General features: G+C 43.5%; 4 protein-coding genes across 10 annotated transcripts; 1 reads left to right on the top strand and 3 right to left on the bottom strand.

The window, feature by feature from the left end:
- Nucleotides 1–578: 578 nt before the first annotated feature.
- On the bottom strand, nucleotides 579–3,286 carry LOC100821281. 5 transcript variants are annotated; one of them, XM_014902741.2, is made up of 9 exons: nucleotides 3,144–3,286; nucleotides 2,681–3,033; nucleotides 2,239–2,287; nucleotides 2,078–2,143; nucleotides 1,880–1,977; nucleotides 1,665–1,790; nucleotides 1,281–1,568; nucleotides 1,129–1,194; nucleotides 579–1,037 (listed from the first exon to the last, which is right to left on the bottom strand). In XM_014902741.2, the coding sequence occupies exons 3-9, from the start codon at nucleotides 2,282–2,284 to the stop codon at nucleotides 882–884; spliced, it is 846 nt and encodes a 281-aa protein (XP_014758227.1). In that variant the 5' UTR covers nucleotides 2,285–2,287; nucleotides 2,681–3,033; nucleotides 3,144–3,286; the 3' UTR covers nucleotides 579–881. The 5 variants fall into 5 exon arrangements, with proteins under 5 accessions (XP_014758227.1, XP_010239047.1, XP_010239011.1 ...); XM_010240745.3 differs by having other exon boundaries at nucleotides 2,239–2,312; XM_010240709.3 differs by having other exon boundaries at nucleotides 2,239–2,343.
- Nucleotides 3,287–3,359: 73 nt separating this feature from the next.
- Nucleotides 3,360–9,489, bottom strand: LOC100821896 (flap endonuclease 1-B). Of its 2 annotated transcripts, XM_014902665.2 has the most exons (18): nucleotides 9,330–9,489; nucleotides 9,129–9,245; nucleotides 8,490–8,548; nucleotides 8,311–8,370; nucleotides 8,164–8,217; nucleotides 8,027–8,075; nucleotides 7,894–7,941; nucleotides 7,618–7,683; nucleotides 6,982–7,032; nucleotides 6,773–6,892; nucleotides 6,618–6,702; nucleotides 6,055–6,133; nucleotides 4,646–4,754; nucleotides 4,516–4,572; nucleotides 4,372–4,418; nucleotides 4,245–4,296; nucleotides 3,640–3,846; nucleotides 3,360–3,535 (listed from the first exon to the last, which is right to left on the bottom strand). In XM_014902665.2, the coding sequence occupies exons 1-17, from the start codon at nucleotides 9,339–9,341 to the stop codon at nucleotides 3,670–3,672; spliced, it is 1,242 nt and encodes a 413-aa protein (XP_014758151.1). In that variant the 5' UTR covers nucleotides 9,342–9,489; the 3' UTR covers nucleotides 3,360–3,535; nucleotides 3,640–3,669. The 2 variants fall into 2 exon arrangements, with proteins under 2 accessions (XP_014758151.1, XP_010239175.2); XM_010240873.3 differs by having other exon boundaries at nucleotides 3,490–3,846.
- Nucleotides 9,490–10,568: 1,079 nt separating this feature from the next.
- LOC100824363 (guanine deaminase) lies at nucleotides 10,569–13,476 on the top strand. Its single transcript, XM_003562981.4, has 5 exons — nucleotides 10,569–10,711; nucleotides 11,844–11,903; nucleotides 12,062–12,252; nucleotides 12,919–13,023; nucleotides 13,108–13,476. Exons 1-5 carry the CDS (start codon nucleotides 10,696–10,698, stop codon nucleotides 13,294–13,296), a joined length of 561 nt encoding a protein of 186 aa, XP_003563029.1. The 5' UTR covers nucleotides 10,569–10,695; the 3' UTR covers nucleotides 13,297–13,476.
- A 254-nt stretch (nucleotides 13,477–13,730) lies between these two features.
- LOC100825798 (probable polygalacturonase) lies at nucleotides 13,731–17,494 on the bottom strand. Of its 2 annotated transcripts, none has more exons than XM_014896417.2 (7): nucleotides 17,282–17,494; nucleotides 17,004–17,163; nucleotides 15,973–16,290; nucleotides 15,761–15,881; nucleotides 15,494–15,668; nucleotides 15,326–15,396; nucleotides 13,731–14,705 (listed from the first exon to the last, which is right to left on the bottom strand). In XM_014896417.2, exons 2-7 carry the CDS (start codon nucleotides 17,019–17,021, stop codon nucleotides 13,981–13,983), a joined length of 1,428 nt encoding a protein of 475 aa, XP_014751903.1. In that variant the 5' UTR covers nucleotides 17,022–17,163; nucleotides 17,282–17,494; the 3' UTR covers nucleotides 13,731–13,980. The 2 variants fall into 2 exon arrangements, with proteins under 2 accessions (XP_014751903.1, XP_003563034.1); XM_003562986.4 differs by having other exon boundaries at nucleotides 17,004–17,169.
- Nucleotides 17,495–19,861: the final 2,367 nt, after the last annotated feature.

Genomic DNA, 19,861 nt, shown 5'->3' on the forward strand with positions numbered 1-19,861 from the left:
ATATATTGATGTCTTGTTTAATGGGTAGCCGAAAATGGTGTATCTATCTATATGTTTAGCTATATCTATATATTATACCTATTAATTTACCATCCATCCATAACTTTCTGCCATCACTGCCACCGGTGGCGGACACAACCGGTATGGCATGGTCCGGTGGCCACCACACCTAAAGGTGTGAAGAAAAGAACTTCCATACAATTTATGTCAATACTTTAATTTTTTACTGTTTATAGTACACAAAGCATCATATATCTAGTAAATTCTCCAAAACCCATATTTGAGTTTCACGAAAACTAGATAATTATTTATGGGGGTCGTTGATGTCTCTGTGGCAGATTAGTGCCAGTAAAGGAGACGGGCGATCATTTGCTGCTGACTATAGCTAGCTGTTACCCCATGAATGTTCGTGTGACCCCTCCATGAGTATGTCAGATGAGATGATACACGCAGGTGGCATGGACGGATTGACCTGGGATTCCTCATCAGATCCTCGTTGTGGTAAGTGTACATGGTTTGTACATTGATTTTTGATCTATGCATTCTGTAAATACATATGCATACATACATGATAAATGTATTCCAGTAGCAATAGAGCATAAATTATTGTTAACCTAGAGATCTCTTAAATCTGATATCTGGAGGAGTTCTCTCTTTATCCGTACATAGGTCCAAACGTGGTAACTATAGTTTAGTTACACGAAAATACAAACAGGCACCTACAGCATATGCTAGTTCTCCACCACACTTGCTTCTCACTGATATAGTGCAGTGGAACTGTGTTTACATGTTATGATACGGCACATCTTCTCTTCATACTCCTGCATGTATTCAACCTATAGCAGTAGCATACTCTAGCCAATCCATTGGGACACACGACATCAAGCAACAACTGCTGTTTCAACTGCAGCAGAAGCAAGAACAGCATCCGATTCTGACCGATCATGGCCTTCCCATAACTCAGGCAACGCTTCCTTGATGTTGTGGATGCTCTCCAGTGCGTGATCAGCCCCTCGAACGACCGAAGACCTCCCAACCTACAAAAACTCAAAGAGTTGCACAGGTAAGTAACATTTTATGGCAACAGGGAACCATAGTTTGGTGCTGTGGGTGATGCACCCATCTTACAATCACGGTGTGGAAGCCTGCAGCCTTTCCTGAAGCAATGTTCCGTATGCTGTCATCGAAGAAGATCTGAAAAAAATAAAGTAGCGACTATCAGGTCGTGGTCGCTGTTAGGAAATGTTTTTGGCCATGTACTAAAGAGGGATCATTCAAACCGTCTTCTTGGGATCGACATTTGTGATCCGAATTGCAGCCTCCATTGATTCAATGGTGGGTTTGCAGAGGATGGGCGATTTAGGTCTGAGATCCGATCTATTGAGATCGTTCAAGTCAGAAGATGGTTCACCAGAGAACAACATACAATCCTGGGACTTGCTTAGGCCATTGCTCGGCGCAGCTGGTGGATTCAATGTCTCAAAGCATATCACACCCTCGAAGCAGTCCTCCAATCCCAGCCTGCACAGAATCTCCTCTGCATGAACCTTGTCCGAGTTTGTGAATATCTGCAAGAAGCAAATTTAGGTAGATAAATGAGACTTCAAAGTGTATTTTCCAAATTTGTAGAGCAAATGAGTGAGAAGTGTGGTAAACTAACGTACTATTTTTCTCTGTGGAATTGAAAGTAGAAGAGTCCTCAAAACAGGGTCAGGCCTCAAATTGTCATATGGCAGTGTACCATGAACATTTGCATGAAATTCATCGTTGTCAAACTCATAACCTAACGCCTGCAGAGAAGTATCAGTAGCATGATTAGGGGAGAAACGTACAAGCTCTTACTCTGAAATAAAAGTAAATAAATAAATACATCTTGGACCTTTAGACCAGCCATTGTGGTGCCATATTCCCTGTACAGACCCAGGCACATTTCTGCAATTTGGCTTTCTTCAATTTGCAGATGATCACGCATGTAATCTGGTAGGAAATTTTTCAAATTTAGTCTCTCCATGCATTTAAGAAAACATAATGGTTTGTAAAGCAGGAAAATATGGAAAATTATTATAATTATTCAAACCTTGTATATTTTTGCGGCAAGCAAGGTTGATGCCAGCACTAAGGGGATACAGAGTATCATCCATGTCTGCAGTTTCAAATGGGAAGCAGCGTTACTGGATTGTACATCGATCAATATAACTTCGACAAACAATTCTTCTGGTTTTTAGAGCATGTACATACCAAACAACAAGCACTCGTACTTAGGACCTATAACCATAGCCTCCATCCTCTACGATCAAAAGCAGACACAATTGCTAAATGAAACCACACCGATTAGAGAGCAAACTGAAAGCGGACATGGTAGGAAATTTAACACCTATGCTGAACCCTTGTCAACATTCTCTTGGTTCTGAATCCAGACAGCTCAGCATAAATATTTTAACGGTTAAACTTTGGCTTGAACATCTGATATAAGCATTATAAATTACATCTCATTATTGTTCCCACCAAACAAAGGGTATATTCTGAATTTCTGATATAACCTAAGTGTTAGTACATCTACATGACACCTTAATCCAGCGTAGTTAAGCCCAAAAAATTCCTGGCTCCAGCAAGCATGAATATGATGGAAACACTTGCAGAAAGCCAAAAGATTGGAGAGGAAAACGAGAAGGCAGTTTACCTCACAAGTCACAACAATGAACACTGGAAGGCTTCCGAGTTCCGATAAATGGTGTTGAACCTGGTGGATCTAGTGCTCTATTTATAGTTATAGCAGCCCAAGGGCCACGTACAAAACAGAACATATGCACCTCGGATGCTTTGATAGATTGATGGCATAACATGCAGCATCTGGAATGATCCACATCCAAATTGTGTTACCTGGCTCCAGCTTTCTATCAAATCAAGGATGCCACTTTCCTTTCACAGGAGAAAACACGGCCAGTCTCCCATATGCCCACAAGTCAGAACTGCAACCCGGTTCTGCCCAAAAGTCAGAACTGCAACCAGGTTCCTGCAAAAGTGGCATTCATACTGCACCAAATTGAAAGAACCAAAGAATATTACAGCATCCGTATTAAATATCCTCTAGTTATGCATCCATGAGATAGAGCCATATAGGCCCACTTGGCAATAGTTGGTACCTTTGCAAGTGCTGTTGCATGTCAGCAGCCTATGTTGAAGTCAGAGAGTGGAAAAGAATAAGAATATATGGTGAATCGCACACCTAGAGGGCTCCAACTTAAACACGCCTCATTTGGCATCCAATAATAGCCCAAATAGCACAACCAATATCAGAGAAATTTTCCAGTTTTGTCGTTCAAATGATACTTCTCAACTTCCTGAATATCAAGAGCATGTGTGTTCCATGAAAAGATCATTGCAACTAGAATTTGGAAATTGTGAGATAGTATATGATTGACATAGCTCACTCATGAAAGGGGATGCATTGACCCTTCTTCATATTATAGCTAAAAGGCGATCAAATACTTCATGGGACACTCCAGCAGGAAGCAGCATTAGATGTAAAATAAATCTGCTAGATTACAAGACAAGAGCCTAAATTACAATCATAGCATATGCTTAACATATCCCAAATGATCACCATTCTTCGTATAGCAGTATCACATCATCACCCACCAATCTTGGGAGCCAAGAATAACTCCAGATTTAGATGAGAGAAAAGGCATGAGGTATTCCATGAAATCCTGATTGCCTTCCCAGCACTAATGGCTTTGAACTATAATAACTACGATATCTGAAATCAGAGCTTGAGCTCCTGCATACTTGAAGAGCAGACCAGCTCTTCAGACCTTGTCCTGAAGAACCTAGAACACACTCGGGTTCCTGTTATACAGTAAAATATGAATGGATAAGATAAGGATCAACATTACATTCTTTCTTGGTTTTCAGAATTTAACAGAACTGTATATAAGCTATTAAAATCCAAACATTGGTAATAAACTAATTGTGTGACACTCAACTACTACACATGAGAAGAAATGATTATTTTTTTGAAGAAATAGATAGTGTTATGGACTTAACAGGTAGCCCAACCTATGCATAGCAAAGGCCGTAACAGGCCATTAGCAATTAGGAAACACCATGATGTTAGGAGATATAGACAAGTTAATTAGGGAAAGAGCGCTACAAAATAATAAGTGCAGCCTCGTGAAGAGGGAAGGAAGAAATGTCAATTAGAACCATGCGGGGAAAAAAATACAAGGGTGGCACTAACAACACACCTTCTTTGTTATGGATCCAGATAAGTTAGCTACCGGTGTCAAAAGCTTCACTCTGAGATAGTGAAAAGATAACATTTCAGATGTGCATCAATGTTTATCCATGAGATACCAGACAGGTTGCACTTACCGCCCTGGGGAATATCTATCCCTAGCAGCCTTTATCTTTTGTACTGCCTAATGAATAAACAAATAAATATTGCATCAATAAATCAATCATTTGTTCATTTAAATTAAGAGAGAGTTCACACGTGAAATGAAAATGCAAACATACCTTTTCTACTCGATCAGAACTGAAACTGTTTTCGATTGCCAAGAAATTCACAATGCCCTGAACAAAGGAAGCAAGAACTGTCAGTTTACAGAAAAATATGGACTACATGATATGAGTTATTAAGCACAACCTCTTTGTCTACTGAGGTCCACTGGAAATCTGGAATTTCTGTACAAACATTAGGTTCCTTAAACAAGGTCCGAACTTCCTGGTAAGGCCAATCTTCTGGAACAGTAAACCTATAGAATAAATAAGAATGTTCTCAGTAAAACCTAGACAAAATTGTCTACCCTGAAGCCCAAGGAATTCCAAATTCCACGAGGACTCAAAATTTCCAGGTTATGTAAGCAGGCAGTAATCACTCAGAATTACAATCTTGATACTGAGAAAAGTAAACAGGTGCCTACTAAAATGATAAGTTCTAAAATTCAATGGGCGATCTCATGATGCACACACTCGTTTGATTCCGTACATCACCTTAACGCGTATGTGCGCCAGAGCCCAGAACAGTGCTTAGTAGCATAAAATGGTTTCAGTAGTAGAGGGTAGACGCAAACAGCAGTAGGAAGGGGGGAAAGGGAGCAGCACCACAGGAGCGACATAGTGACATGACAGGTGCGGAAACAAAATAAGTGGCATAGTAGCAGAACGCAGTGCATGAAGCATAGTGCCCTAGGCACAGGAATAGACTGAATAGTTGAAGAGTCGGATGGTGAGAGAAGCTGTTTGGGATGCAGAGCGGTGGACATAGTGGTAGCATGGTACAAGCTGGTGGGATCGTTACACCTGATGTGCAGGGTCATTCCATGGGAGCACAAGGGAAACTTGGCATTCCCTTCCTAAAGTAAGTTTCGTCGGCCTGGCTGGCTCGACCCGTATGGGTTTCGTCCAGCAGGCATGTTGGGGCGGCGGCCCCGGATCTTGGCACTACGGCCGTGGTCTGCAAGCGGTCATCTGGTGTAGCTAGGGCTGCAAGGTGTCTGGGTCGTGCGGCGTTGTGGCTCGCTCGCGAGTGGTGGATGTCGGGACAGCGGTCCCGAACCTCGGCGTGTTGTGTTGCGGCTTCGGTCTCTTGTCATGGGGTGACGAGGCTGACGAGGCTATCTGTCGCTTTTGTGTGTTGTACGGTTTTCGGCTTGGTTTTCCTTATAAACGGAGCCATTCTATTCTTAATGAATTGCAGGAGCACCCTGCCCTCTGACGAGGTTCTGTCAAATAAAAAAGTAAGCGATAATGTTAAATTTGTTGACTTCGCCCTGATTTAGTAATGAAATATTTTGGTAAATTCACATCATTAACATCAAAGGCATCGACATAGTATGCTATACCTAATTAACTATGTTACGTACGCTTTTAGCATGTCCACACGGCAAATCGACATTGAAACATCATTACTACCACTGGAAATGTGTGCCGATGTTTAATTCAGTACATGTTTCTGATGAGGAGTTTGGTTGCATAAATTAAATTTATGGACCGAAAAAAGAAGTGTCTTAATACTTTGATGGCAGCATAAATCACTAGCAGGGATAAGCATACCTATTGTTAAGATTTTGCACAACTTCTTCTATGCAACCATGCTGGCGTATGAGTTTCAAGGCTCTTTGCCCCCCAATACCTATTTCACCCAGAGTCCAAGATGAGAGTAGTACAAATATTTAAAAGGCTGTAGATTTGGGAAGAATTTACTGATTTACTATAAAGATGTGTCAAGATAGGAAACAGCATACACAACATCCAATTTCTTTGTACTATAATAAGCAAAACCTCTCCTTGACATACTTTAAACTTCATTAACATTTATTCAAGAAGCTAACAGAAGAATACATATTAAATTATGTAAGGCAATCACAGAAAAAATATTCTGAATCTAAAGCCTGCGATATTGCAGTTCAACAGTCTACTAAAGCTGGATTTGAAATTTGAGTATGTTATATCCACCCATGACATGAGCTCATGGGCAATTAATAAAGAGAAAAGGCTTTAACCTTTTCAAAGTTGTTCAGTTGTACCATTTCTCAAGTAAATCATGAAGTCCGGCATCCTATCGTAGAAGGAGAATCTAATTTCAAAAGTGTGCAAAAATAATAATGTAGTACAACCTTTAATATTCTCGCAGTAGTCACACCCACTGAGGATACATAAGTCTATGAACTGATCCATTGTGAGTCCAAGTTCCTCCAAAACCTGTAAAAGAGCAAAGAATCACCATGATACTCAAGACAACAAATTACAGATAAAAACTAGAAGAAATCACCTTTGGCACTTCAAATTCTGTTACAGGGGATCTCTTAAAACTAAGGTCAGTTATGTGGCGAAGAAATCTTAGAGAACCAAAAGTCAGCGAGTCCATATCCTCTGAAGCAACAGCATAGGCCTGGCACTCACAACCCGCAATGAAATATAGTTCAGTCATGCTACTAGGTTGGCAGAGAGAATTCTTACAAACTAATTCATTCATTACACCTTATGGTTTTTACAAAGTGACGCACACTGTGCTTCTGCCTCACCTGGTGCCTGCATAAGTGTCCAGAAAAAGAAATTAGGTATTTTGATACAATAGTTAAAGCTCATGAAGGCCACATAACATGCTTGCATCTTTGTCAATATGGCAGGTTGTTCAGTTGGGAATCCTCTCCAAGAAGAGCAAAACCCAATCCAGTTTATTTTACTTTGGTGATATTTGTCAATATTATGGGGCACACTTGTTGAACACCAAAGTATCACTTTTCTCATGTGCAATGCATACCAATGACCAATTTTTGCTAGGTTAAGAACTTAAGGTCAAGCTTATCTAATAGACAAGCTTAAGCAAACACCATACAGACATCTTATATTCAAGATTACGAGGCATCCCCTATTTCGGAGGACTTGGATTTGTAGCAGGTTTAAGGCCTCCCAAGCAGGAACAGTAATAACAAGGCTGATGTTTTAAAGCAAAAGCTTGGTGATGAGTTCTTTGTGCTAAAATAATTCCCAATATTCTACTGAATCTCCAAGGCGTCGAGAAAAAGAACATCAATTATCAAACGTGCTCCACTGACTGTGAGGCAATGTACATAAATACTTGAAGTGACTGATAGATGAAAGCATTAATGATACCTCAACTACAGGGACACCCATCAGTCTTAACAGCTTCTTACAGTCATCGTTGTGTTTTTTTGTGATCTGGAAAAAAAGAAAAAAATTGTAATACATGCTTGTTAGTTGGAATCACTTCATGACATGGTGACGAATCAAGAATATTATCGAGTTTTGCAGATAAGGCTCAAAATGGTATAATTAATGTCTGAAATAAACCCACACGTGTATTCTTTCGTAAAGTCTATACACAAATTGAGAATTTCATGCCTCCTTCCAAGATTGTAGGACAATTACCTTCACAGTCCTTTTGCTAAATTTTTCAATTGAATCTTCATCCCCAACCTGTGATGCAAATGAACAAACATAAAAGCATGGTGAGTAAAAAGGAGGGCAGGAAAGCCTTGAACTATAGCGAGGAGCAAGTGACCTCAATAGCTCTATTAAGATCTTCTGAAGCATCATCCCTCCTCAAGGACCTAATAAACAGCACTCATGTGGACACACATGTGTTGAGACTTGAGACAAGAGTGAAGAATGGAAGCTAAAAGACTATACGGTGTATACCTTTTGGCCAGTTCCCTTTTCTTCAGATCAGGTGGCTCGCCATCAAATACAAATCTGGCATAACAATCCACAGTTAAACCCTCTGCCAGAGTGCCAATAACAGTGGGCAAGAAAGAAACAGCGACCACAGGAATGGATTAAACTTACACAGGTTTTATTCCTGCTTCTAACAATCTTACAGTACGGTTCAACATGCCCTGCAAATGACTGCAATCAACAGCCGTAAAAGGACATATAAGTTAATCAAACATCATGGTCAGTTCATGACCACAGCCAAATAAAAAATTTGAAGGGCAAACAATGAAGTACGATTTCTTTTTCCTTGCCTTGTGACTTCACCAGCCTCATTGGTCAGAACTTCTGTTCCTTTCCTTCCTACCACAACCTAGAAAAAAATGGATTACAGCATTATACAACAGATGAGGCTATCAGATGGGCTAACCACATGGTTTGGAAATGCTCTATAATACAAAAAACAGAGTGATGCAAATGACAATGTTATCAGTGAATTACTTAAAAAACATCATCAACTTTTGTCAACACATGGAAAGCTCGCACATGCTAACAGCATTACGCTTAGAAGAAATTTCTGTGTCTGTTAGACACACTCTCGCCATTGAAATTCATCTGCTGGTAACCACTGCCCTCCTACACAGAACCCACCAGATGGAAATTGTGTCAGCATACGCTCAAACTTTTGGTGGGAATCATTGCTCACAGTGTTCCCAATGCGATGCGCCAATTTCCCAACTGACCAGGCAACAGGATTGCCAGAGGCAGAAAACCATCACCCAAAGGCACCAAGCACGAACCGAAACCATTCCGTTGAGACTGTGGAAGCATGGCATTCCCGAACCAAGCCGACTTACTAAACCGATACAATCCGCACCGCTCGACTCGAAGCGGAAGGGACTAGAATATGTGGGGTGTGATGGGGAACGGGGAGGCATTCGAAGTGAACTCACCAGGAACTGGTAGATGCTGAGGCTGGCGTCGATGGCGATGACGCGGCCCCTGTAGTCCTCCACCCGCCGCTGCGCCGCCGCCCTCGGCGCGTGCTCCGCCAGCAGCTTCGTCAAACCCTAGCGCGCGAAGCAGAGAGACAGAGACTATCACATCAGTGGTGGGAGCGAAACGGGGTGGGCAGAGCCACTGGAACAGCGTACCTTGATGCCCATGTCGTCGGCGGCGGGCCGTGCGGCGAGCGTCCAAGCGCGGCGCGGGCAGCCTCCGTCTGTCTCCGCTCCCGCCGCCGCTCACTCCTTGTACTGTACGAGATTTTTCCCGCCTCGGCAATCGGGAACGGCGAAGTGGATAGAGAGAACTTTGGGCTCTCTCTCCCTTTCAGGAATCAGGAGATGATGATGAATGGGCCGAAAACCTTTTGGGGTGGGCATCAAGTCAATACGGGTCTTCTGCTTCCGTTCATGGGCTCATCACCTCAGCCCATGTTTTGTTTATTCTTTTCCTTTTCGTGAATGTGCCACACGAGTTACTTGCCACGAGGTGTGTTCTCAACAAAAGAAGAAGATCCTCCAAGCTATTGCTTGCAATGAAGCTCTCTCCCTGGCCTGTGATCTTTACGAGAGGAAGATCCAAGTTGCTTCGGATTGTCCGAATGCCGTGAAGAACCTGAAGGCGGACAACCTCTGTGACCATAGTGCAATTTGCTGGGAATTCAATGCTCGGAAGGCGAGCTTTGACGTTCTGCTGCTGGGTGATGAGAAGAGGGAGTCTAATACTGGTGCTCATAATCTCTCTAAGGCTGCCTGAGTGGGGCGCCGCTTGTGGCTGTCGAATACCCCTGAAATCACTTGTATCCCAACTCTTGTGTTAAGCTAATAAAATCCGGGTTTATTGCTTAAAAAAAAACGGTTCCTTGTCACAATATTGCAGCATATTTGTGGCACTAATTGTCTGGTCCACCGCTGAAAAGCTTAAAAAACAATATCTACGACGACCATGGCCCTGTCCTGACGTGCCTTGGTGATCTAAAAGTTCCTGCTCTTGCTGTTGCTCGTGTCTCACGTTGTCCGATCAGATCTCATCCTCCACGAAAAAACACAAACGTCATGCGGAAAACACTGACGGAGTGTCGGAGTGACGACCACTGTCTGTCATGCGGGTGACGTCACCCTTGCCACGGGGTCGTCGGGCCGCATGCACGCTGGAGCCCCCCGCCCCCGTTTGGGCCGGCCAACGCCTTTCTCTGATCCGCCGGACCGGCCTCCCGGCCCACTTGACAGCCCAGTCCACGCGGTCTCCTCTCCCAGTCGGTCTCGCTCCCGCGTCGCCCCACAAACAGCGAGGGCCCCCCGCGATCCGGCGTCGTCAGTTGACGGCCCACTTGCCAGCGGCCCGCCACGGGCCTTATTTATACCACGCCGCACGCGACCGACCAGACCCGTGCCCAGCTCACACACAGCTTCTCTACCATTGCCAGACCAACGACGCGCAAACTCGTCTCGTCGCCTGGGGGGGATCTGCTCGGGACATCCGCCGGCCGGTCCGCTCCGCTCCTCCTCGATCGCCATGGACGAAGCTAAGGGTAAGGCGAACGGCGGCGCGGCCTCACGCGATTGTGCTGCGATCTGTTTGCCCGTCGCGCGATTGCGTCTCCCGCCTGCTCTGCTCTGGATTGCGTCTCGCTACTTCTTCCTCTTTTGTTTTCCTTTCGGGAAATTATAGAACGTGCGGGATCCGACGAGCGTGGAGGGTATCTTATGGGTTTGGGGAAACTGGGATGGTGCGGAGAGAGCTTGCGGTGCTCGGGGGGGATTCTCGTAGATTTCCTCTGTTCGTTTGCTAGTATGATCAGCACGGCATGGTGGATTTCGTGTTCCGGGTCTGCCTGAGTGGCAGTCATGTTGTTCTATTGGTGGAAATATCAGATATGGTTGTTTTGTTCTGAATGGGTGGAGTGGGAGTTAGGATTGAGCACTGAAGACACGCTTTTCAACCATGTTTGATTTCAGTTAGATCGTGACTGTGATTTACTAAGTGGGGTGGCCGGGTGGGGATTTAATTTCGTTGGGTGCTCTGTGTTGTTCGATTGTTGCAATGTTCTTCCGTTGGGGGCACAATTATAGTCTTTCTCGTCAGTACCAGAACTGTTCTACTCCAATGGATGCAGACCATGCACAAGTATGTGCAATTGTTAGTACTGGTCCAATGTTATGCAATTTTAGTATGTAGAAGCTGACCCAAAACAAGACAATTATGCCAATGAAAGCACGGACAGGGTTCTGCATTTCTCAAAATTGGGAATTCTGGTAATTTTGTCATCGATGCAGACAGTGCTCTAGTTTAATTTGTAAGTAAATTGCCCTGCTTTGCAGTAGTGTCTACAATGTTATTACATGAGGCAATGGTTCATGAGAATGAAAAATTGTCTGGATATGTAAGTAAAGTGTGCTTCTACTGTAAGCAGGTAGATTGCCAATTCTGTTATCTTTTTATCAACTTTTTTTTTTCTGATCTGGTTACATGCAGTCCTACATTGCCCTGCTTTGCAGTAGGTGTTCGGAGTTTGTGGGAATCTTATCTGTCTATGTGATGATTTTTTTAATACATTTCATAATTTCTTCTACCTAGGTGCTAGATTTTTCACCTTTTGACTAAATCCCAGTGCAAAAATCTCATGTAACCGTGCCTAGTTTAATTTTCTTATTCTCTTGTAGTTGTGGAGACCAAGGATGGAACTATCTCAGTTGCTTCTGCATTTGCTGGTCACCAAGAAGGTACTAGTTTCCGTTTGGTCTCTTTAATTCTCACTGCACTGCTAGACATGGCAAATTTGACCAATAAAGATCTAGGCTGTTTCCAACATTTGTTATTTTCTGTAATGGGAGGACCGTTAAAAAGGACTTGCTTGCTTACTCTTTTTTGCATTAAACAGCTGTACGAGAGAGGGATCACAAGTTTTTATCAAAAGCGGTAGAAGAAGCTTACAGAGGAGTTGAATGTGGCCATGGAGGCCCATTTGGTGCAGTTGTTGTCCGTAATGACGAAGTAGTAGTTAGTTGCCATAACATGGTTTTGGATAAAACTGATCCTACTGCGCATGCTGAAGTAACTGCAATAAGAGAGGTAGGGTGCCCTGTGGACAGAAGCTGTTCTCACCAACTGCTTTGTTCTTACTGTTTACATTTTTGGTACTTATTATTTATTTTTTGTAATAGACTTACCTGCTGATAGGTTGTGCCCACTTCATGCTTCATGCTTTTGGAACTAGTGCCATTTTCTTCTCGCAAAATGCACATATTCTGTTCACATTTACGTCTACACTGATGGCATATGTGCTAGTCTCTTTGCCCGCTCTTCTACATACTTCATGTTTAAGATTTTCCTGATTGTCATATTAGTAGTCATATGATCTTGTATCAAAATATCTAATTAAGCTACTTCGTTATAAGTATATAAAGTTGACTATTCAAACATGTTATGGACTTTATATGCTTTACTAGAAACAGGGCTAAGTTCCACCAGCCATACGAACTCTGCCAGCCTAATTGATTATTTTTCCTTAATTATGTTGTGATTTCCTTGCCAAATGGTGAGACGGAGTAGGTAGTCAAGAGTCGAGATCAGTCGGAGAAGTTCATTTTTGACATAGGCATTTACTTTAAACAACCCACCAAGGGCTGTAGTTAGTGGCTCTAGGTCGTATGGTTAGCATTCCCTTCGGGCTTTATATTATTCTTTCTCTGTTGTTTGTCTATGTTTCACATAATCAATGTTTTGTGTTTACTGTAGGCTTGCAAAAAGCTTGGAAAAATTGAGCTATCTGATTGCGAAATGTTTGCATCCTGTGAACCTTGCCCTATGTGTTTTGGCGCTGTTCATTTATCCCGGATCAAGGTTCAACCCTTAACTTCACATCCTTCATCTGGTAGAGTACAGCTAAATCCTTAATTAACAATCTTGTTGAATGCTGCAATGCAGAGGCTGGTGTATGGAGCCAAGGCAGAAGCTGCTATTGCCATTGGTTTTGACGACTTCATTGCTGATGCTCTGAGAGGGACTGGATTCTACCAGAAAGCTAACATGGAGATAAAGCGCGCAGATGGCAATGGAGCCCTGATTGCTGAACAAGTCTTTGAGAACACTAAGGAAAAATTTCGAATGTACTAATGTATAAGTAAAGACTTGGGATTTCACATCAGGAAAGCCCCTGTTGCTCAGTAAAATAATAATGTGATTGTCAACATTCTGTCATTGGTGATGGACCACAAACTATCAACCTGAATATACTATTTGATTCCCACCATGCCTCTATTTCTGAGAAATATGAATGTTCTTGTTTCATGTGCAGTTGATTATGCTCCTATTCTGAGAAATCCCTTCTACACATTACTTCTTGTGCCCTTTTCATGTGCAGTAGATTATGCTCTTATTTCTGAGAAATCAATTATACATTTTTTTAGCCTTCTTTTGCCCTTTCCAGGGCTTGAATAAGTTCCTGAAACTGGCTCTTTGCTTGCATTTCAGATTTTCAGTTCCTGCATAACTGCAAGATACCTGTTCCCAAAATTGGGTAGATTATAATGTTTTCTCTTAAATTCATGTTTCAAAATCAAAATCATGCAGTAATTTTGCTTGTGTTTTCATGCTTGGTTCTGAAAGATATACAAACACAAATGGAAGATTGTAGCAAAACAGACGAGGTACGTTAACATTCCTCTCTACGGCTATATACAAGAAGCAAACAGCATGCTAAGCAAAAATGATTGCAAGAATAAGATATACATGACTAACAGGACGCAACCCATGATGCAAGCCCCTCTGCGACAAATGACAAGCATCTATTTACCTACACTACAGTGAGGACAACTTCAGTAAAGAATTTAGCAAACTGCTGGTGCTGGGCTTGTGCATTGGCGCCTGCGCACGAACTGCTGAAGGACTGCCACCGTTATAGCAGACTGGTGTCTGTCCACAATCTGTTCTGAGTTGATCGCATGACTCTGGGATCACAGAGTTTGAGTAACCTTGGATAAGCGAACAATTCCACGGATGCATGGATTGTACACTGAGAGAAACATTGGAGATACAGATGCTGCTGAAGTTGTCACCCTCAATGCCCTCCAAGATGCCAGCAATACCAACATTAATGCCAACAACATTCTCGATTGTAATATTGCTTATCATGGGAAGAGCATTCCTGTCGTAGTTATTATCAGGATGTTCGCCGTAATTTCCAGTAATCCTGATGGCCATCGACACATTGTGCATGCTCACATCAGCTATGTACACGTTCCTCACATACCCACCACGGCCTGGAGCGGTCTTGATTCTGATCCCGTGCAAGGAGTTCACAATGCGGAGGCGCTCAGCCCGGACTTCGGATATGCCACCTGACATCTCACTTCCGATGGCAATTCCTGCACCGCCCCTTGTCTCTCCTGTGATGTTGGTGATGCTGATATTGGAGCTGGGATGAGCAAAAGAAATGCCATACTCATCCCAACCACTTTTGATGACAATAACATCGTCTCCATTTCTGACATAGCAATGTTTAATGCAGATATTTGTGGAGGAATCTGGATGGATTTGGAGTTGCATTAGTACCACAGGTGCAAATATGCTGTTGCCATACATCCCACCCAGATCATTCCCCAAAATATTTAAGCTTTCTTGTGATTACATAATAAAGGTGGCCTCTTACTTACTGAGCATCATAAATCTGAATAACTAGGTTATAGTTGCATCCCAAGAAAAGATTTCAGAACAAAATACTGGGTCTGGTGCACATAGATACATAATGTTGACAATGTTCTGAACTAACAATTCCATCTTATGATTTTTCATTTTCAGATTGTTCAATTTTTGGCACTACATTTTCCCATGTGGTAATGCAAACTTTTAGCAATTTTGCACAAGACCGTAAATTCTTTTATACAGCGTTAACTGTGATTTGTACTGTGTTAATAAGTGACCAATACAAAAAAATGTTTGCAAATTTTAGGAGAATCTTAGCTATAAATGGAAGTTAAAGGAAACTTTCCAAGCACAAAGGAATGAAAAATCATTAAAGAAAGAACATGTCAAATATTATTTAAAAAACTTATTTGTTTTTTTCCGTTTTCCACCATGGCACGGTACTAAATGGGGACATAAACAGGCATGCCATTAGGATAACAAGGTTAGACCTTCATATTACCTGGATTAATTCCGTCAGTGTTTGGTGAATCCAAAGGCGCTAGGATTGTGAGATGCTCGACAAGGACTTGGCTGTTTATTTAGGAAAAGCACTCCAGGTAATAAGTTGGCAGTGTAGATAAAAATCTTATGCTTTAACAGAAAGAGAGTGGCTATTTAGAAAACCAACCTGCAATATACAGGATGGATATTCCAAAACGGGGAGTTCTTGAAAGTCAAATTAGATATAACAACATTCGTGGAGTACATCAACTCAACAAGATGCGGCCTAGTATAGTTCAGTGTGTGGTTGTGGAACCAATCCCACCAAACGGCTCCTTGGCCATCAATCGTACCATTAGCACCTGTCAAGAGTAGCAGATTTACATACTGGGACACTAACTAGCTTACTAGCATACTAACCAAAGAAGAGGGATGATGCATAGTACTTACTAACCAGTAATTATTACATCTGTCAGATTATACCCAAAAATCAGGCTCTGGTGTCTTTCTCCAGGAAGCTCTCTACCACGCCCATAGGATGGGAGAGGGTCTATAACTGGCCAATTAGATGAGTCCTGCAAACAATGAAGTAAAAGATAACTGAGTTTTTTTTTTGGCTCAGCACGGCTCCTAGGGGGGCGTAAAATCAGCTGTGAGTTAGATTACTGGAGATCCAATTATCACTGCATCCTTGTCCAGTGACAAGGTGAGATGGCTGATAAGACTAAAACTCCCTGTCAGCCACCTTCCAGCAGGCACAAAGAGCTGAGCGCCGCCCTTGTCCGCAAATGAATTGAGGTAGAAGATGGCATTCTGGAATGCCTTTGTATTGAGAGCCACACCATCCCCGACAGCACCAAATTCGGTTATCGTGACACTATGCGGTCGGTACACGCCAGATGCCATGTCCTTGCAGTATATGCCAGACACACCGGGCCATTGGGTCTCGACTATTGCTGTGAAAACCAAAAGGGCTCGAAACACCTAGCAGAAATTTCAACAGAATAAACATCAGTAACCGTTACACATTTCGAATGCATTAAAGATAAATTTTAGCACCATCAATAAACAAGATTATACAAAGAAACTCAAGCAGGCTGTTATCTACAGGCACACAGAGTACCACAAAGAGAACAAAATTGGCACTTAAATCTGAGTTAACTTGTGTCTGATAGTGTCAGAAACACTCGAAGCAAGCCAAATAGGGCAATCTCATCTGGCTTTTTTTCCCTGCCAATGGATGTCCCTTGCAATCACCTGTATAAATCCGGAACTGCCAGCGCAATAACGCGCCCACACAACACAATTCCCAGATTTGGTTAGTACACGGAATCGTGGGATCGATAACGCGGCAACAACAGCCAGCCATATGATATGATCCAAAGCAACATCTGAACCGAGTGACAGGACAGACACCGTCAGTATGAACATTCTGCCTCTGAATGCTGTGACAGGCAGTCAGCAGGATCACTCCGCTAGAACAACCCTAGTCGCCATACCAATCAGGCCAATGCGGCGGCGGCAGAAGAGACCCCAAGAAAGAAGAAACACCCAACGGCCACCGGATCACCGCCGCCGCCGTCGTCCGGGAAGAGCGGGGAACGCAATGGGGAGTGTTCTCGGATTAGCGGAGAGATCAAGCAAAAAAAGGCTGTAGAAGATGAGCAAGAGGGGATTATGATTAGCAGGGCACTTACAGATGCGGATCTCCTCATCTCCCCCCACCGCCGCCGGGACAGATCTTCCAGCTTCCTTCCCTCCTCCTTCCTCCCTCTTAACCCGGGCGGGTCTCAAATCAAAGCCAGCAGCGCCTTCAATGCGCGCGGCAGAGCAGGGACCCCGCAACGAACTGCAAGTCTGCAACTAACAAACCCCGGAAATCCCGGAAAACAACCGAAGCCCGACAATCAAGGAAACAGACTCTCGAGACAAAAAAAAAAGTAAAGCATCGACGCCATGGCGCAGTTTGGCTCACCGGAGACGATGGATCGGTGGGAGGGAGCCTGGTGAGGAGGGAACAGGAGGGGAGTGAGTGAGGAGGGTTAGTTAGTATAGAGATGGTAGAGAGTGGAGTGGAGACAGGGGCTAGGCAGGGGTTAGGGGGAGGAGGCCATGGGCGTCGTGGACCCAATCATGCTGCTGCTGCGCGCCATTCGGGTCAAGGCTTTATATGGAAGAGCGGAGCGGAACGAAGCCACTTCGTTCGCCCAGGGAAGCTGTAACTGATGACGAGCGGTAGAGTGAGTGAGAGGGAGAGACTGACAGCGGCCATCGCTGTCACTCACTCAGACCAGCTCACTCACGCCAAAGGCTCGGCTCTCTGTAGTCTTCTGTTCTTCTCTTTTTGTTGCTAATCTTTTTGATTTTCAATTTGCCATATTTGGGCTGGCAAATCAACTCAAATCAATCAGTCAGAGGCCTCGTTCACGCCGTACGCAGAACAGAATGAACGTGGCAAATCATCATCCTGACCTATCTTCTGCGTTACGTACAGGAGTCGTCTATTTATCTTTTCAGAGAATCAAATCAAATGCAGATGGATTAATGGATTGTTTTTTTTTAAGATGGATTAAGCACCGTGTGAGATGTGATGAGGTATATACAGGGAGCAGCCCACGATCGATCGACACCATCGGTGCACCTGTCAGCGCTGCTGCTGCACGCACGCGCCGAGTAGGCATGGGCACGCAGGCAGGCACTTGGTGTCCCGGGCCCACTGTAAGGCAGGCAAAACAACTCGCAAGGTGTATGCTGTGTGGGCCCACGTGTCAGCGTGGTGGTGGCAGCGGCACACGTGGTGTGCTGTGCCCTTGCACAGCAAATGCAACTCGACTCACAGCACAGCAGAGCACAGAACAGGGGTTGGTCATGGTCAATACGTCTTGCAGAGAAGAGCGAGGAAGAGAAGAGACATAGGAATCTTGTGGAGAGCTTGGTCGTTGGATTCCGATGGCATGAGCGTCCAAGCTAGACCAAGAACAAAGTGTGTTCATCTCGTAATTAATTGTCCCTAGCTTAACAGAATAACAGTGTTGCCTCGATCGGCACCTAGTTCTCGTGGACTGCTACTCCTGCCTAACCGCTAGTAGCTCTCTACAGTACGGGTGCTTCTCGTGACACTAATTGTCGTACCTAGGCCGGCCATCGTTCCGTTCTTGTTTTTTTTTTTTTGGATTTACCGACGGCAAAGACCAAACACTACACACTGAACTAACAACCCTTTTCTGTTCACTTGACTGGAGCTACACGGGTTATCAAATCATCGCGTGCCACCTGCAGCTACACGGGTTTAATTATGCAATGCACGGTGCATTATATTGGTTCGTGTCACCTCCATGCTCTCACACATATGAATAGTGATGATGCATGCCCTGGACGGCATGGCGTTCGCGATAATGAAGATTAACTGGTCATTTGGCTTTAATTTTTATCCGGCGCGCTCTCGCGCCCGCGGGTCGTATGATCTTAATTTCTACTCTGCTCTTGCATAAAAGGACCGCAACGTACAGCATATACATGTTGCTAGCCTTAGGCCTGGCTAGCTCTACAGTGTCTGGAAATCTCAAGAAGCCAGCAGTCGTACGTCTACTGATCCGAGAAGCTTGTGGAACTTGCTGATCTGATTTTTGCAATGTCTCTCAGATCGAGTCTCGACGTAGCAGTAGCTGTAGCTAGCTAGCAAGCTAGTGATATTATGGCAAAAATCACGCGACGTGTTGGACGTACATATATACGTACCGACTACCGATATATACGCATCACTGCACACATGCATATATACATGGACCACGATCGAATGTGTGTACGTATACGTACGACTCCATGACGATCGAGATCGGTTTTAGTTTGTACGTGGCATGCGCTTGTTCATCTCGAGTGAGGAAAAAAAAAACCATACCAAATTGTTCAAAATTGCGCGAGAAAAGGCACTCAAAAGAACTGATTGACTCTTCCTCGTGCATTAGATCGAGTGGTGTTGTGCGTATGCACGAGTTTTTTTATTTTTGGTTTCGCTATTTTAATGGAGAGTAGAATAACTATTTTTAAATCGACACTAATAACCAATCGATTCAATTATTGAGATCCATACAAGATTCATGCGAGTAGAAATGATCAAAGTTTTTAATCGAGTGGTTATGATTGTTGGCTGGGAAATAGGTATTGAATTGCATGTGCTAGCCATCTCAACCAAAAGCCCGAACTGATGGAAAGAAGTTAGATCAATCACAGCTTACTTCAACAATAGGCACTTCTTCTTTTTTTTTTCTTTTTTGTCATCGTCTCTAGGTAAGCTCAGGATGCTACTTACTGTTCTACGTATGTACGTTAAGTTCGTCTCGAGGGGGAAAAGGAATATAATTATACAAACACCACGTTTAATTTAATCCATCTATATCTATTTAAATCGCTCGTCAAGAAAAGCTTTTCGACTGAGAAGCTGGTACTCAAAATCGGAACTCATCGTCTCCGCATGCACTAATCAGGGAGAGACTGGGCAGACCCGTATATTAGCAAGGGCAGAGTGGACGACGGAACAGGCCCCTAATTTTTTAGG

The sequence above is a fragment of the Brachypodium distachyon genome, chromosome 1 (genome assembly GCF_000005505.3).
Source record: "Brachypodium distachyon strain Bd21 chromosome 1, Brachypodium_distachyon_v3.0, whole genome shotgun sequence".
Classification (NCBI taxonomy): Eukaryota; Viridiplantae; Streptophyta; class Magnoliopsida; order Poales; family Poaceae; genus Brachypodium; species Brachypodium distachyon.